Source organism: Morchella sextelata (genome assembly GCF_020137385.1).
Source record: "Morchella sextelata strain SCLS chromosome Unknown scls_20, whole genome shotgun sequence".
NCBI classification, from domain to species: Eukaryota; Fungi; Ascomycota; class Pezizomycetes; order Pezizales; family Morchellaceae; genus Morchella; species Morchella sextelata.
The window spans coordinates 1,172,889-1,189,578 of record NW_025408635.1 but is presented as its reverse complement, the minus strand read 5'-3'; the positions used below and the strand labels follow the sequence as shown (position 1 = coordinate 1,189,578).

Sequence of the window (16,690 nt, the reverse complement as noted above, 5' to 3'; positions counted from 1 at the left end):
ACCACTAGTCTCTACTAGCAACCAAAAAGCGCCTACTAATCAGCAATTGTTAGAGCAGGTTAGTCTGAGGCGCCACTACAGCCAACCACCTTTACTAATTATCGACCCCTAACCACACATATGATGTTGCCTGCCTCCGAGCTAACCATCAAAGCGAAACCTCAACACCGCAACATCTGTGCGCCAGACGGAGAAAATTGTACCAAGCCCGGTATCAAGACTGGGGAGTGATGACAAGCATTATTATTCCCTGCCTTCTTTTCCCGTTCTAGCGCTGAGGGAATATCGAATCCAAACCTGGAGGCGTTCTACTCTGAATCTTATCGGAGGATTCTTTTACCTATTTGGAACAGTTCAGAATTCGCAATTCAGCCGGAAAGAACATTCTCGGAACAAAAAGAGCCCGCGAGACTACTCGGGGCAGGTAAAAAGTACCGGACAATGCAAGTTTTGTCTCTGGGGTTTTTTGCAGTAGCTCACGCCTACCACGCACACCCATTGGTGAACCAAAAACCTGCATTGTCCGGTACTTTTTACCTGCCCCGAGTACAGGATGCCCCGCATACATGCATATGCAATTCGTAGCCTGGATCAGATGCAAATCGGGATGTAGGGACGGGGTTGATGATCAGGAATGGATCTTTTTCCCCCTCCTAGCGCAGGAGTACAATGTTTTCGCAGTAGAAGACTTCAAAACCATAGACACACTCCGGCGTAAGATCTCAGAAAGTCGTCTGAAAACACAGTATTCACCACATAACGAGATCAAAGACAATGGCACAAATCACCACCGCGCAGCCCTACGCCTGGCCGCACGACAGCTCCCTCTCCCCACTCACCACCGCCCTCGTCATAATCGATATGCAAAAAGACTGTCCGTCCCCCCGCCCCCCGCCCCCCCGCCCGCCAAGACCCCACTAACCTCCCCCACCCCTAGTCTGCACCCCCGGCGGCTACCTCTCCTCCCAAGGCTACTCGCTCGCCCCCACCACCACCATCATCCCCAAGATCGCCGCCCTACTTGGCCTCGCCCGCGACTACTCCTACCACATCTTCCACACGCGCGAAGGTCATCGCCCGGACCTCTCTGACCTCCCCGCGCGCGAGCTCGCCCGCAGCCGCAACAACCCCAGCCAGCTCGGCATCGGCGACATCGGCCCCATGGGGCGCCTGCTCATCCGCGGCGAGGAGGGCCACGCCATCATCGACGAGCTTCAGCCGCGCTTTGGGGAGCCAGTGGTGGATAAGCCGGGAAAGAGCGCGTTCACGTATACAGACTTTGAGCTGCTACTGAAGGTGGCCGGCGTGCGGAACTTGGTGATCGTCGGGGTGACGACGGATGTGTGTGTGCATTCGACGATGAGGGAGGCGGCGGACCGCGGCTTTGAGTGTGTGTTGGTTGAGGATGCGTGTGGTGCGAGTGTGCCGGAGTTGCATCAGGCGGCGGTGGAGATGGTTAGGACGGAGGGCGGCATTTTTGGGGCGACGGCGAGGTTCGAGGAGGTGTGGAGCGCGATGGCGGTTGGGGCGCGCAAGCAGCGGGGAGGAAAAGCAGCTGGTGCGCCGGGCGGTGTTTGGCGGAGTTGGGTCTAGTGTTTTTGAATAATCGGTTCGTCCGGCGCTGATCTGGTAGTCTCCGGCCGCTATTAAATTAATATTTTCTTGTTCCCCTTGGTAATTGAACTTCTACCCTATATGTGTTCTAAGCCAAGATTCCCCACTGGATATTAGACAAATTCGGATGGGTATATGCAGCTTTTTTCCCCTGCACGAATAAATCGGCAAAGTTGATAAGCTCGTAAGCGTTGTTTTGATGTTCTTGGTCTTTGAACCATACTCCTGTAAGGGATAGAGATCATGAAGGTGGTTGCCATAAAAGCATCCCTCATAATACTGTTGATTGTGGTCAGTGTGCAGCGGTGGCCGATGCTGTTAACAATACATTTCTTTATGTAGTTTTCCATACTATCTGTACGCTTGTATTAGAGGTAGTCTGGCCTCTAAACTGTAACTATAAAGCGAGAGCTTTCGCTCTCTCCCCTTCGTTCCTACTCATCACATTCTCTACGCTCTCGGTTCGTTGCTTTGCTACACAAATATCACCTCTGAAAACAAATACAAGGCACCATTTTAACGTGGTGAAAAATACTACCCCGGTAGAGAACTTAGGGTACATGGGTAACTTATCGGGCTTCCAGAGTAGCACATATGTTTACATGATTACAACCACGTCGCTGTTATGTCTTGCCGTAAAACCAATTTGCCAACCTGCCCACACAACGACAAGCAAATTATTTCTTGAAATCCGCGACAAGTACGGCTTCTAAATACTAAGCATCAGATTGTGCGCCAGATAAGTTAATACCGTTTGTGGGGTTTGTTGGTAGTTTGGTGGGGTGGGCAGTTGTTGCTGTTACTGCTGGAAATGATTGCACTGACAGGAATACCCAGATTGCGCGGACCGGAATGATTGTTTCTTATTTCTTTATTTTATTACCGGCGCTCAAAGCTTTAGAGACTAAAATTACAAAATACACCTATGTATCACCTATAAAAAACAGGCAGGTATCCACTACTGTTAAAGATTAAAACAAAGCCACCCGGGCCCCCTACCACCCAAAAAACCGACCAAACGATCATTCCTCCGTCCCATCGTTCAACTTCTCCGCCGCCTCCCTAAAGTACCTGGGCCCCTTATACACGCCCCTCGCGCCCCACAACCACCAGCCGGTTATCGCCACGGCCAATCCGGTCACAATAACACTCGTCCAATTCATATTCGCCTTCGTCACCGGCTTCACAAACGGCCAGCAGAAAAACACAACCATAACGCTAATCCACGCCAGACTCCCCAAGTTCACCGCCCACCCCCACCTGCCGAGCCAAAACGGCCCCGGCACCACCGCCTTCCGACCTGTGGCGACGTGACCACCGATCGCGCCGGCGTAGCTAAGTGAGGAGAGTACTATGTAGCTCGTGATCAGCGCGCTGAAGGCGGTGGTGCTGAAGATGTAGACGATGCTCAACACGCTGGCGCATGCGCTCACAGCGATTGTGGCGCGGACAGGCCCGCCGAAGCGGGGGCTGACGGCGGCGAAGAAGGAGCCGCCGGGCACGGCGCCGTCGCGCGCGAGGGACCAGAGGGTACGCCCGCCCGTAATCAGCGTTCCAATAAGCGTAGGAAAGGTAGCGAGAAATAGTACCACCGTCAGGCCCACCGCGCCGGAGGTACTTCCTGTTGCCTGTCTGTAGATCTCCGCCGTCGGGAAACGGCTGGTGGACCCCAGGACGGCCTCCAGGTCGTTGATGCTGTAGAACAGCGCCACGAGGTATATGAAAGCTGTGGTGAACGAGGTTGCCAGCTGCAGTAAGATACCGCGGGGCACGAGGCGCTCCGGGTTTGGGATCTCTTCAGAGAGATGCGAGAGAGAGTCCGGGGTCCCGACTGCAAAGGCAGCATTGATAAGGCCGAGAATGAAGCAGATTCCGTCGTTATTCCAGCCAGTGCGGTCCTCATAGGTCCTCCACACGCTGTCACTACTCGCATATCTGCCTCTCGGCATGATCACCAGCGTCAACACCGTCACCACCAGGCCGCCCATACTCAGCCAAAGGGCCGCCGTATTAATCGCCGGCAGCCTCTTATGACAAGTTATGACGATGGCACAGCAGCTCCAATTTACTAGCTGGAAGGCTATAAACACGTGCCACGCCTTCCACTCCGCGGCGGGGTGTGTGAGGTTCCAGAGTGCCACGAGCTCGTTGCCGAGCGTGGAGGAGATGGACGCCGCCGAGAGCAGCCACCCGCTGATGTTTAGTAGGCCGGTGTAGAAGCCAAGGATGCGGCCGTAGCGCGGGCCACCGGTGATGGTGGCGATGTGGTAGACGCCGCCGGAGGAGGGGATGGAGGAGATTAGTTCCGAGAGGGAGAGGGAGATGAGTGTGTAGAAGAAGGTTACTAGGATTCTGGGGGCGGGGGGGGAGGGGGGGGGTTAGCTGGGGGTGTGCGGTGAGGTGGAGGTGCGGCGACTTACAGCCCGTACAGGACGGCCATGGGGCCGCCGTTGAAGATTGCGATGACGATGGTGCCGCCTGTTAAGCTCCATGCACTATAATTCGCCGCCTATATCAGCAACCAATTCCTCACACCCCACAACCAAAATCCCCATAATCCTCACAATTATAACTAGGGTAGACAGAAAAAACTCACTTCGCAACAACGATCCCCAAACTCGTCAGCGACAGCAGCCCAAAGTTGCGCTGCATCTGCTGCTTGTGGCCCAGCGCTGTCTCGAGCTTGAGCGCATCGCGGTCCTCCACCGACATCACAGTGGATGCGGGGGTGGGTTTTTCTTCTATCGGCATGTTTTGTATTCCCAGTACTGTAGTGTGGGAATTGTAGGGAGAAGGTTGTAGGGAGAAGGTGGCAGAGGTAGGGAGGAGATAAGTGGTAGGTAGGGAGGAGGGTTTGGGGATGCTAGAAGAGGGATGCAGGTGGTGGGAGGGTTTTATGGCAGTGAAGAATTGGGCGGTGAGAATACCTACTTTCCTGCCTACATGTCTGCCTAACTACCTCTCCACTTACCTGCCTATTAACTACCTAACTAACGAACCACATATCTGTCTGTGGGCGGGAGGGTAGAGTGCGGGAGGCACGATATAATATGATAGCCGTTATTATATTATCAGCTAACTGAATTTGCCATTCAACTAATACTAACCACCCCCCGTGTGCAGAGTAGACGGAGATGCCCAGCGCCACCGTTAGTCGTCAAAAGAAACAAGTATTTTTCCTTTCGCAAAAGTACGGGATGGTATGTTAGAGAACTGTTACTGTTATGTAACTGCCCCCTCTCCTCTCCTCCATCCCTTCCATCTGCATGTAAATAAGGTGGGCAGAGTGCAGTAAAGTAGGCAGAGTACGGCGGCGGCGGGCCCTCAGCAGGTACAATACAGAAGGTGGATGTCATGCACTGCACTGCAGAGTCCAGACCAGGGCCAGGATGTGAAGAAGGGGAGACCTGGTATGCCTACCTCTACTCGACTGTAAGATGTGCATATGTAGAGTACATAGAGAGAGTGGAGTATACCAGGTTCACGATCGATGAGCATGAGCCGAGTTTATTTACATCCCAGATTGGGGATCGGGGGTGGTTAGAGTACGAATGCGAATTGTAGATTCCATATCCATATCCATCGCAGACTAAAATATGTACCTGTTAGCTTAGTGGCCGTCCAATTGTAGAAAAAGAATCGTTACAACCAACCACAAGTAGCGAAGTGCGGTTCAATTCGTTAGTTTCAAGTTAGTAGTGGGTGAGTAGCAGTGTGTGCCCTTGCCGCGCTAGCTACTAATTCCCACAGCTAGAGTAGACTCGGTACATAGGCGAACTCCTACCCGTCCGGTACCTACTCTAGAGCAACAGCAGCTGGGTGGAAAAAAGGAACATCGTGGTCCCCCTACATGGGATATGGGTATTTAGATCTTCTTCAGGGAGAGGGTGAAAAGAAACTTACCTACTTGTCGAACAGGTAAACTTTTAACGAACGACAGCCCAATCGAACCGAGTTGACTACATATTCCACTGCACTCTGTGCGAAACCCGTAATTTGAAGTCCTCTTCTCGTAAATGACGCGTCCGAAAAGCCACCGTCAGAATTAATCAGATGAACCTCTTGCCATCCCATCCCATAATTCATCCCATCCAATAGGTCCAGTTCTGTGGTAAAAGTATCGCACATGCAGCAGTTGAGTTGATTAATCAACATCACCATCACCACCCCGCCTCGGTCCCCACGCCGACTGGCATGCGTGCCAAAGAGAGTAGAGTGCGCATCTCTTCATCCCACGCGAGTTTATTACGTATCTCCCTTGCGATGATTTACGCACACTTCCCGGGGCCAGCGATAATCTGGACCCGGGATTTCGGGTTGCTTGGTTGGTTGGTTGGTTGCCATGGGCGAGGCGGGGGTTAATACCATGTAATATGGATCGGGATTGGGATTGGGATCCGTAAGGAGCCAGTGCAACCCCGGACCGGCAAGAAGGAAAAGGAAAAGGGAAAAGGGAAAAAGCATTTTCAATGGAGTAGAAAGTAGGAAAGAAGAAAATCTTCGACCCAGTGACGCAGGGCCACCCAGAAGCAGGAAAGAAAAGAAAAAGAAAGAAAGAGAAAAAAAGAAATGATATCCAAGGCGAAGAAAAAAAATCCCCGGTACCGTGTCTACCAGAGCCGAGAGCTCTACCACAGACCCTGGGGCCAGGCTGCCCATTATTTTCCGGAAGCTCAAACCACTTTCCATACTCTACACACTCTATTCAAGATATCCTCCGCAGCTAGCTAGAACAAAATAGTTACTCTAGTGGCCTCTTGGTCTCGCTACTCATCAGATCAGTTTCCATTTTTTGCCTGTGGGCATGAGATGATGCTCCAAGGTAGGGATAACGCTGTTTGGCCCTAATGGCCCAAGGCCTGCTTGCCTTCCCTTTGGGAATCAGAGCGGGGTGAAGTGCGAGACGAGAACGAAAGCCTTGGTGTTGCTTTGCCCTGCCCTGGTCATTAGTGGGGGGGGGAACTGCCGCACCTAGCCAGCCCAGAGAGTAGGATGAGCGTGATATTAATTAGGTTGGGGGGTTATTGAATAAAGTGTACCTGTCTCCCGCTCCCTGGTCGGATGGTGGTTGGTGTGTCTGGTCTGTGGTTGTGAAGTTGAAGGTGAGCATATATACATGTATACTTCCGCGATTGATCTGCACACATATCATATGTGCAGAACATATATGTCTGCAAACAACGTTGTCTTGATATGTGGTACTGACTTATGAATTGATCAAATAATAGAGCAAACCAATATTCAGCAGCAGCAGCACCAATGGCGCTCCAATCCCCCACGCCCCAGCAGCTCACGGTCGAATCGTGGATATTCTACTCCATTGGGATACTGCTCATTGCCGGCCGAATGTTTGTATTCTCCATCCAACATTGTGGTTTTTATTATTATCTTCGCCCTAGTACGTTGCTCATAAACCAGAATAGATATTCCCGCCGACTCGTGCTTGGGGCCTTCCGTGAGTTGCAGCCAGAGGACTGGTTGATGGTTTTCAATGGTGTATGTTTTTCTCCCTCCCTTGTTTTTCATTTTGCACTATCCTTTCTAAAAATATGAGTGCAAAGGCCACTAACATCTCTCTTCTCCGTTCCGTCCAGTTCATGTATACGATCCTCATGATTGGTATCAATATCTCTGGCCGCACCGCCACCAACTTGCTTCTCCCGGGAGAGCTCGAAACCCTGACACCGGATGACATCGAGCTGCGAATATACGGAAGCAAGATTGTGATTCTGCTCGAGCAAGCGATGTTGATTGTGACTTGGGGGATCAAGGGGTGTATGATACTGATGTATCATCGACTTACGAGCAGGCTCAATATGCAGATTGTGATCAAGGCGATCGCAGCGTATATTGTGATAGGATTCGTGGCTGTCGAGCTCGCGTGGTTTTTGAGTTGTAGGCCTTTTAAGGGGTACTGGATGTTGCCGGTGCCGATGGGTAAGTTTATTTGTTTTTTTCCGCCTTGTACTTGAGTACCTTTTCTTGGCTGTTGTTTGGTGGTCCTTTGAGCTTGTTGATTCGGCCAAACTTTCCTCCCATTCGTTCGGTTATCTCCTAACCATCATTGGCCCCCAGCGGAAATTAAAAAACATGCTAACCACGGACCCGGACTCTAAACATAGAGCAATGCGCAACATACCAACACTACTCAATCACGCAAGCAACCTTCAACATCACCTCCGATCTTATGATGCTCGCCGTCGGCATTCCCCTTCTCTTGAAGGCCAAAGTCGAACTCAAAAAGTGCCCCGGCCCCCTATACCCCCTTTTCTCTCGGACCCCCAACTAACGAATCATTGCAACGAGCAGGAAGATAATCCTCGTCGGCATCTTCTCCTGCGGTGTCTTTGTCGTAAGTCCTCCCGACCTCGGCCCCCACCCCCCCTTCCGGCCCGCACGGTATCCTGACGGTAGATCACTACAGATCCTTGCAGCATGTCTAAATAAATATTACAACTTCTCGAATCCCTTCACGACAATCTACATGCTGTGGTACATTCGTGAGTCGTCAACTGCGATCTACGTATCCAACCTACCGATGCTTTGGCCGCTCTTCCGGCGCCTCTTCAATCTCGGCAAATTTGCGGACCGTAGTAGCGGCCAGAAGTACGCCCACTCGGACGGCGAGCCGCTGAGTATGTTGTCGAGAAAGAAGCCTGGTAATACGAGGGATACCACGAGCTTTGCGGGGAGCGAGGAGAGGATCAATAAAGGTGTTGAAGAGGGCGTGTTGGAGATTGAGCAGAGGTTCTCTTTCTCGATTGAGAAGGGAGAGGTGGATGTGGAGCTTGGCAGGGGGGGAGGGCCGAGTAGGATGGGCGGAGGCCATAAGGGGAGTCATACGACAACTATTTCGGCGACCAGATAGATCTGAGTCAGTTGCCTTGTTTTCTTCTGGGATGGACTTTTGATATATACCTATCATTTGCGGTTTCTTTTTGTTTTTTGTGTTTATGGGTTTTTTTTTCTGCTATATATATGTGGCGGCGCTATTGTATGTACTTGTAGGCGGGGTAGGGCATGGGTGAAGCGTTGGACCAAAAATTATCTCCTATTGTATAAATGTAGTACTAGACAGTAATTCAGTGGTTTTGGGACAGGGTATGAAACTCGTAGGACTATGGATTTCATGCAGAGTCTATCGATATATCCTGTACGTCAGAATTGAAGAATTGAAACGAATACAACCATGGTATCAGTGATTCTTACCTTATTACAACGAGTTACATTTTCACCCACCATCACTCGACCCTCTAGCATTCAGTGCCCGCACACACCCCACCGGAGCATAAACTGGAAAAAGGTACCAACATCTAGATCTACACACTGATCCCCCTTTAGCGCGGGAACCTTAAGTCCGGATATCTGGGTCATGGTCTCGGTCCCCTTCAGCGCGCGCGTGGTATATGTCTCAAATCCTTGCCCCTTGGAGAAGAGCTATGTCTTGGAACTTGCTTTTTCCCCCTTAGCTTTCCCCCTCATGTACCTCATTCCACGCCCAGATTAAAAACCCCACGACAACAACTCTCCCTTGTGGCCAAGTTCAAGTTTATTGTTCTTCGTCTTCATCATCATCGAACGAACGGCGTCGGTGGTTAGGTTAGCTTAGGTTAGCCGCGGACCTCAACTTAATTCCATTTTATATCTACCTCCTCAATTCCCGTGCATAAGAAGAAGTTGCGCTGTACTAAAATGCACCACCGATGCCTCCGACGACGCAGCCTCAAAAACAACCTCCAAACGCCGAAACAATTGTCATCTCATTCCTATGCGGGAGCTTAGTACTATCGTTTCTTCTCGCGGCAGTCGCCGCAGTGTTAAAGGTTTACCCAAAGCCGCCGGTGGGGCAGTTTATGAAGTGGATCTTGGCAAAGATGAGGAGGACGCCGCCAAATCCTGTACAAGAGGAGCTACCAGAGGTGCGGCAGAGAGAGGTGCAGCAGAGAGAGGTGCAGCAGAGAGAGGTGCAACACAGAGAGGTGCAACCAAGAGAGGTGCAATCAAGAGAGGTGCAGTTAGTGGATGCGCCGTTCGACTTTGGGTTAAGGGAGGATGTGGAGAGTGGGATCGGTGAGTAATCGACATCTTGGTCGAGATAAGGGTGTGGCTAACGCGTCTGGTGTGTAGCGTATCCTCCGCCAGTGGCTTTTAATTAATTGGGGTCCATTTTCGGGTTGGAGTTTTGGATTTGGTTCTGATCTGGTTTTTCGTTTGTTGGCTGGCGTTCGTATTTTGACATTCCATAGTTTGGAAGGAGGTTTTAATGGCCGCATAGCGATTGTTTATTGCGGTGACAGCTGTACCGAATGTTTCCTTTGTTACAGATATATATATGAATAGTGTGTATGAGTATGTATGTAATGAGCTAAAGGTAATGCTAATTGATGATAATGAACATAACAAATATCGTGGAGTCGTCGTAGATTATACACCCAGTGTGACTGACCTTGATATTCAACACATATTCCAGATTATATCCTGAGATAATGGAGGAGTATACGCGTGACATTGTTTGCATTGTGAATGTGGGACAAGGAGACTCAAGGAGATTCACGTCGCGTGTTCTTGAAATTATTCCACGTGATGCAAGGGATAGTTGTTTGAGATTTCTGGCCTGCATTATGGCGTCTGCACCTGTTGTGTCAGGGTCAGGGTCGACGTAGCTTGATTATATGCAGTCTAGGTTGTACAAAAACGCTCTTTGGTTTCATTGGACTGTTCTAATAGTAGCAATAGTAGCGCCATTATTGTAATGTAGCTAGCGGTCCTCTTTGGTTCGCTGACCAGTCACGATGAGCCTCAACGTCCGAAGGCAGGTACACGTACTATATGCGCCAGTCTGCAGAGACTCCGTCACTGTGTAACAGTAACTAATTTAAATCGAGGTAATAGATCTGAACTTTGAGTCTACTCTAAAGGGAACCGCCGCGGAGGTCAAGTGGAGGGATACTGGACGAGTTTATCCGAGGCAACACTCATTTGCAGTTCACATCATTACTCACCAGTAATTAAATCTAATAAATCTCAGGGTTCTTTATCAAGTTAGAACAATCAATACTTCACTTAGCTCCGGCCTTCATAAGACACACGGCTTCGATTTTTCGTTGAAAGTAGAGGGTACCAACTACATGTAGCTTCACATCAGTTCACGTATCGATCAGCTAGCTACCGGGCGATAGGCAGGACCAATTATTCAATGCTGGTATAGTACCTGTGGAGCTGTGTGTGGCGAGGCCTGTATAAGTTAAAAGAAAGGGGGATAGCAAGGAGCGAGTACATGTATTACAGCTGTTTGCATAATATTAGGCCCAGGCGAGCGTCGTAACATATAGTGCGAATCTTCAGGCTATTACCTCTCTAGGTAATTCCCATAGCTTCATTAGGCGATCCTGCCGAAAGTTGAAATTAAGATACCTCAACGGGTATCTCGAGTTGCGTAATGGAGTAGCCTTGCTTAGCTTTGCAAGAGTCGTTCTATGTGATATGTTATTCAGCTGGGCCTAATATTATGAAAACAGCTGTAAGTAAGTACATGTGCGGGGTCTTGCTTACCGGTTGAGAGGATACGTATACATGCAGTTTTGAACCCGCAGGGGTTGATATCTGGAACATCATGAGTGCCCAAAACTTATTACTCGAGATATGGATCTTTTCCGAAGATGTTGAATATAGTTCATCCAACGGATATTTAGGATCCGGAGGTGTGAGTGCATGATATGAAGATTGATGAATTTTGGGAGGAGAGGAAGCAAGGAGAAAGAAGGCGTTAGTTGCTTCTTAAGAAGCACTACATACTCGGGATTTATTATGTGGCTTTCTTGATTGTATGCGTACGTACATGCGTGTAGGTATATTGGAAGGATTTCTGTCTTGGCCAAACAATACCAAAGAGCGTACTACAGCTTCCCGCCAGATGCGTAAGTAAGGATATTTATACCCAAAGCTATTATTCTTCTACTTCTAAGCTAGTCGATTACATAATTTGAACACCTGTTCCTGTTCTGCTCCGATAGGAGGGCATACATCCGTGTAGTGTTGAGATTCCATTATTCTTCTTCACGATTGATCTTATATCGACTGATCTTTCACATCTTTCATTCGATCTATATGAGCCTTGTTTTAAGACTGGTGATGCTACATATACCTCCAGCCCCATCGTTTCGATCATCTCTATCTAAATCCAGACACGAAACATCACTCATGTTCAAGGCTAAGCCAATATAAACACGTGTGAGTTAAAAAGACACCCTTCCTTGATTTTAGTACTCAAGATAGCTAGAATTTAGCAATACAAGAGATATTCCCATTATTCTCCTCCAGCAACCAACGCGCTCAAACGACGATTCTATCACTAATGTCGTTAACTACCAAATCCCGCCAAGCACACAAAAATGTCATTCCTAGTGCAAACTTACAGCGGTCGGCTGGCCCTCCTTCACGACCGGGCCCCTCTTGACAGTGCCCCTCTTTGCGTAGCTGATCAACTTTTTCTTCTGCTTTCCAGACCCCGCATCCATGCTCTTTTCCTCCTTCTCCTTGCTCTTATTACCCCCGGTAAACGATTCAACACGCTGAAGGACCTTCTTCCTTCCCTCCTCGTCCGCGTAGTCCTGGTCGATACGGCTGAGCTCGACTTCGTGCGCGATGGCAACTTCGCGGGAGGCGATGAGGTGGCGGATCAGCTCCAGCTTGTGGTCAACGCTTTGCTGGAGGGCTAATATCTCATCGTTGATACTCCTGATGTTGCGGTCGTGCTCCTCCTTGCGAGTCTCGGGGGCGTCAGGTGCAATTGAGCCGGATAGGGATGGAGGGTTGCTAGTACCCATGACAGAGTAGAGGATCTCTGGCGGGGCGGCGACGTCGTCGTCGATAGCGGGGGTCGCTATCTGAGGAGAAGAGGGAGTGGGCGGTTTTGCTGCCTGAGGAGTGGTGGGTGCAAAGTGCCCAGACATTCTTTTGTTTGATCTGAGGGGATTCATCTTTCGTTTGTTATTGCGACGATTGGGGGAAAGGTGAGTTGGACGGGGAAGAAGAGGAAGAAGAAGGTTGTGCTGAGTGATTGTCGTGCATATGTGGTTGTGGGGATGAAAGCCCCCCTTTGATAGCAAATAGTCTTATCGTATGGAAGAAAAGTGCCCAGCTGGGGATTTTCACTAAAAGACAAAGAAATAAAAGAATTCAGGGCAGCTCACAGGGCGTGTCAAATGTAATCCATATATAAACAAGTTGAATCATCTCGCAGCTAACTAATATGGTTTGAGAGATATCGAATTTTTGATATGCATATATCACAAAGCACTCTAGCTACATGAACAGCAAGCAAAGACCCGCCGAAGAAAAGAAATTTTCAAATCACTAGACGAAAGAAATGATATCTGACGGCTGAATTTACTTCTTCCATTGATTATCGGGCAAGTAACTATTTCCTTGCTCCAATGTTTACAGGCTATTGGGAGCGACAAATCAGTCTTTGTACCAATACACCACCTAGCTTTCCAGCACCTCAGACTCCTCACGATACACCCTATGCTTCCTCCTATCCTCCAACATCCACCGCACATGCCTCAATATTTCCTCCAAGGTCCCGTCCTCCAGACCCCACCGCCCCCTCCTTTCCTGATCCGCCATATGGTGAAGCCTCTCACTCCGCCATCTCCGCAGGCAGCTATCATACGCATACACCCCCTCCTCAAACGGCGTGGCGACCACTCTGTGCTCGGGGCCGGGCCTGCGGAGCACCGGCAGCTGAGGAGTATCGGAGTGGCAGGAGGGGCAGGAGGGGCAGAGACGGCGGCTTGAGTTTGCCCAGGTTCTGGGGACGAGCGGGTGAACGTAGCGGAAGACTTGGTCGGTATAGCAGTGGCCCGCGCAATCAGGCCTGGTCCCGACGATCAGCATGATTGTGTGGCCGCAGCCACGATAACGGACGGCGAGCGGGTTGTCTCGGCACATTGTTGTTTTCGGTGGGCGTGGTGGTGGTGGAAGATGGGGGTTGTAAATGAGTACATATACTAATAAGTTTTCTGTCCTCCGCAATTGGCTGGAGGTTTGGATATATGTATACGTTTTGGCCGTTGCTGGAATAAATATCTTTTTTTGGCTAATTCGTTTGTCGTAAGGCCCCACTAGCTTATAGTGCGCGGTACACCAATTTTAAATTTAACACGTTGGAAGAGAAGGGAAGAATAGCACCTGGATCCAATAGGACCGGGATTCTGCATTGTCTAAAAATGATATTACCCAAACCGTTGAAACAAAATATAAAGGATATAGAAGAAGTTAAAAAAGAATAGAGTAAAAGAAGAAGAAAACGAAGAACATGACCCCCTTGCACCGAAAAGACTAGAAAATGGGTATCCAATTAAATCATACAGAATTACGGCGACTGGTGGTCACGGAGGACACTGGGGCAAGGTTAATTCCAGCACGACCTCCCGATTGAGTTCCTGCCTCCAAACCATCGAAATCGACATCACAATTAGCACTGCTCTGGGACAGGCCTGCAGGCAAGCTCTCAAACACTGCGATATCCTTAAACTCCCCCTCAGCCTGCTCCTCCTCCTCGTCCTCCTCATCCTCATCATCCTCATCGTAATCCGGTTCCCCAGCAAAGAACCTCTCAACCCATCGTATCCTTCCACCGCGCTCTCTCTCCACGTCATGTTCCCCGTCGTGAATCCCCCTGAGGCCCCTCAGGACCTGGTCGAAGTTGCGTGTATCCTCCTCATTGTCGGAATCATCCTCCTCATACACCCTCCTCTTCCTCTTGGCCGCCAGCCACCCGCTGTTCAGTATCGCCTGCTCCGTAACCCCCACAGCCTCCAACTGAGTGCGCCCCTTGCGAGCTTGCAGCGCTCTATGCTCCCTCCGCTGCTTACGGAAGCGGTCGAGCGTAACTTCGTCGCCGTCGTATTCCCCTGTCACGACAGGACTGATGAAGGTGATGACCTCCGGAGCGGGCTCGCGGAGTATCGGCGGGTGGATCGTGCGCGTGGGGTAGCGGGCAGCGTAGCAGGAGGGACAGAGTGTGCGGTTTGAGCGCGAGTGCTGGACCTCGTCGGAGCTCTGTGAGGTGGGTGCCGCGCAGTTGTCGGTGCAGGAATAGGGAGGAGTTTGTGCGACGAGGACGATGCGGTGGTTACAGCGCGAGTATCGGACGCTGAGGAAGTAGCACATTGGGTGGGAGGTGGATGATGCTGCTTGTAGATGGTATATGGTGGTAAATCTGGGGTTTGATGATGATGCGGGGGTCGTGGGCGATAGTTAACTGTTTGCGTGCGTTCAGTCCAGGCGTTGGTGAGTCAGTCAGGCAAGCAAGCTTGGGGTTACTGACTGAGGTAGAGTACATGTAGGCAGGTATTGCTACTGCGGCTGTGTTTAAGATGTTGTGACTTAAATCTGCATACCAAGCGCAAGGACACCGATACCATCTATCGGATCGCCCTTCACAGCCTACTTGAAACCACCGGACACCCACCCTACCCCTGGCTTGTCTGGGACGACTTGACTTCTTCACAATGGATGAGCTGCTGTCTAGCTGATAGCTGCTGTCTAGCTGATAGCTGCTGTCGAGCTGATAGCTACATGTAGAGCTCGCGAGCTAGGGTTCAAGGGAGCTTGTACCTACATGTACCTACATGTACCTACATGTACCCACATCTACCTACCCTGCCATTCTCAGGAACGGTGCCGATTCGCTAGTTCTGACGCGGCCCCTCGATTTTTCGACGCGTTAGGGCATCACGTGTCTCCAGACTCAGACATCTAGATCCTCATACTTTAACTCAGTGCAGCAACCGGGTAAAGTCCAAAACTGAAACCCTGTCATGTCCAATTGACGGGTTTGTTTGTTTTTGGGTTGACGATCGAGTATTTACCTTTCCTTAGTACTAGCACCAATGATCTCATCGGGTTTGAAGGAGCAACAACTAGCTAAGCTTGTGATTTTTATCTGGTAGGCTATAGCTATCGTGCGTGAGGCTATGGCCTGTCATTTTCATCCGCTATACAGATTTCAAAGTCAATTGGTCACTGTTTACGGTTAACAGAACTTTTCTATTGAGCTTAGTCCACATGTATGGGGAAGGGTTCCGGTCTGCGGCATGGTGGTGGCGCAGCATTAGAATTATGAGCGCACCACAACCATCCACCTTTTTCTTACCTCTGAAGAATCGAGTCGCACGAATTCACCGATTGATCGACTACAATCTCCGGCCCCGGCCTGTTACACCGGCCTAATACCCGTTATGCGTGTCTCAAATGTGACATTGCGTCATAGACTATCACTCGATATGTTTATGCGTGTTGTTACTAGGTGCATGAGCGTAGTCTCTATTGAGGTCATTTTATTTTATTTTATTTTATTTTATTTTATTTTATTTTTTTTTTTTGTTTAATTCATTCCCTATTGAGGTCCAATGCTAGAGAAAGTCACCTTTTCTCCTTCTTTATTCCGCTTGATCATCTCCCAACCAATATTATTCTCGGTCCCGCTGGTCCAAATGATATTTTACACCCAAGGTATCTCCTGCAAGAACCACTGAAACGGCTCTATGAACTGTGAAAAAAAAAAAAAACACCGAAAACCCCCATAAATTCCCCTTGCCCAAACAGATAGGTGACATGAATCACATGCAATAGATGCAAGCTATTTTGAAGAAAGTAGAAATCACACTCACATTTCCAAGAGGCCTCAAGGAATTGATCCTTACATGGCCATTTACGCGATATCAAAACAATATGTCCAAGATCTCAACGCGAGATTACAGCCAAGCGAAATTACAAACTTACTTTCATTATTTACTGGCATAGAAACAATCTGGCTTTCCTCAGCATCTCTTACCTTCCACATATGATGAGCTCAGAAACCCAGATCATTCTTCAGTTACAGTGCAATTTTATGTAGAAACAAGAGACTTTTACACAAGGCAAGTAGTAGGATAGTAATCTCATTCCTCTTGAAAAGTTCCTTCAGCTTTTCTGTGGCATGCCATTACTATCAGAGGGTGTATTGAGGCTGGTGGTTCGGTTGGTATTGGTTGGAGGAAATGGTACACTAGAGACTTTGGCTGGTGCC

The 16,690-nt window shown here is 49.6% G+C and overlaps 7 protein-coding genes across 7 annotated transcripts; 3 read left to right on the top strand and 4 right to left on the bottom strand.

The window, feature by feature from the left end:
• Window positions 1–774: 774 nt before the first annotated feature.
• Window positions 775–1,593, top strand: H6S33_006515 (uncharacterized protein; the record flags this gene model as incomplete). The annotated part of the gene is made up of 2 exons (XM_044837873.1): window positions 775–874; window positions 938–1,593. The coding sequence occupies 2 exons, from the start codon at window positions 775–777 to the stop codon at window positions 1,591–1,593; spliced, it is 756 nt and encodes a 251-aa protein (XP_044690042.1).
• A 1,043-nt stretch (window positions 1,594–2,636) lies between these two features.
• H6S33_006514 (uncharacterized protein) lies at window positions 2,637–4,365 on the bottom strand (the record flags this gene model as incomplete). Its single annotated transcript, XM_044837872.1, has 3 exons — window positions 2,637–3,966; window positions 4,035–4,109; window positions 4,211–4,365. The coding sequence occupies 3 exons, from the start codon at window positions 4,363–4,365 to the stop codon at window positions 2,637–2,639; spliced, it is 1,560 nt and encodes a 519-aa protein (XP_044690041.1).
• A 2,508-nt stretch (window positions 4,366–6,873) lies between these two features.
• Window positions 6,874–8,482, top strand: H6S33_006513 (uncharacterized protein; the record flags this gene model as incomplete). The annotated part of the gene is made up of 5 exons (XM_044837871.1): window positions 6,874–6,962; window positions 7,038–7,110; window positions 7,209–7,551; window positions 7,737–7,857; window positions 7,924–8,482. 5 exons carry the CDS (start codon window positions 6,874–6,876, stop codon window positions 8,480–8,482), a joined length of 1,185 nt encoding a protein of 394 aa, XP_044690040.1.
• Window positions 8,483–9,317: 835 nt separating this feature from the next.
• On the top strand, window positions 9,318–9,770 carry H6S33_006512 (uncharacterized protein; the record flags this gene model as incomplete). Its single annotated transcript, XM_044837870.1, has 2 exons — window positions 9,318–9,684; window positions 9,742–9,770. 2 exons carry the CDS (start codon window positions 9,318–9,320, stop codon window positions 9,768–9,770), a joined length of 396 nt encoding a protein of 131 aa, XP_044690039.1.
• A 2,150-nt stretch (window positions 9,771–11,920) lies between these two features.
• On the bottom strand, window positions 11,921–12,566 carry H6S33_006511 (uncharacterized protein; the record flags this gene model as incomplete). Its single annotated transcript, XM_044837869.1, has 2 exons — window positions 11,921–11,959; window positions 12,030–12,566. The coding sequence occupies 2 exons, from the start codon at window positions 12,564–12,566 to the stop codon at window positions 11,921–11,923; spliced, it is 576 nt and encodes a 191-aa protein (XP_044690038.1).
• Window positions 12,567–13,101: 535 nt separating this feature from the next.
• H6S33_006510 (uncharacterized protein) lies at window positions 13,102–13,566 on the bottom strand (the record flags this gene model as incomplete). Its single annotated transcript, XM_044837868.1, has 1 exon — window positions 13,102–13,566. One exon carries the CDS (start codon window positions 13,564–13,566, stop codon window positions 13,102–13,104), a length of 465 nt encoding a protein of 154 aa, XP_044690037.1.
• Window positions 13,567–13,980: 414 nt separating this feature from the next.
• On the bottom strand, window positions 13,981–14,790 carry H6S33_006509 (uncharacterized protein; the record flags this gene model as incomplete). The annotated part of the gene is made up of 1 exon (XM_044837866.1): window positions 13,981–14,790. One exon carries the CDS (start codon window positions 14,788–14,790, stop codon window positions 13,981–13,983), a length of 810 nt encoding a protein of 269 aa, XP_044690036.1.
• Between the last annotated feature and the right edge of the window lie 1,900 nt (window positions 14,791–16,690).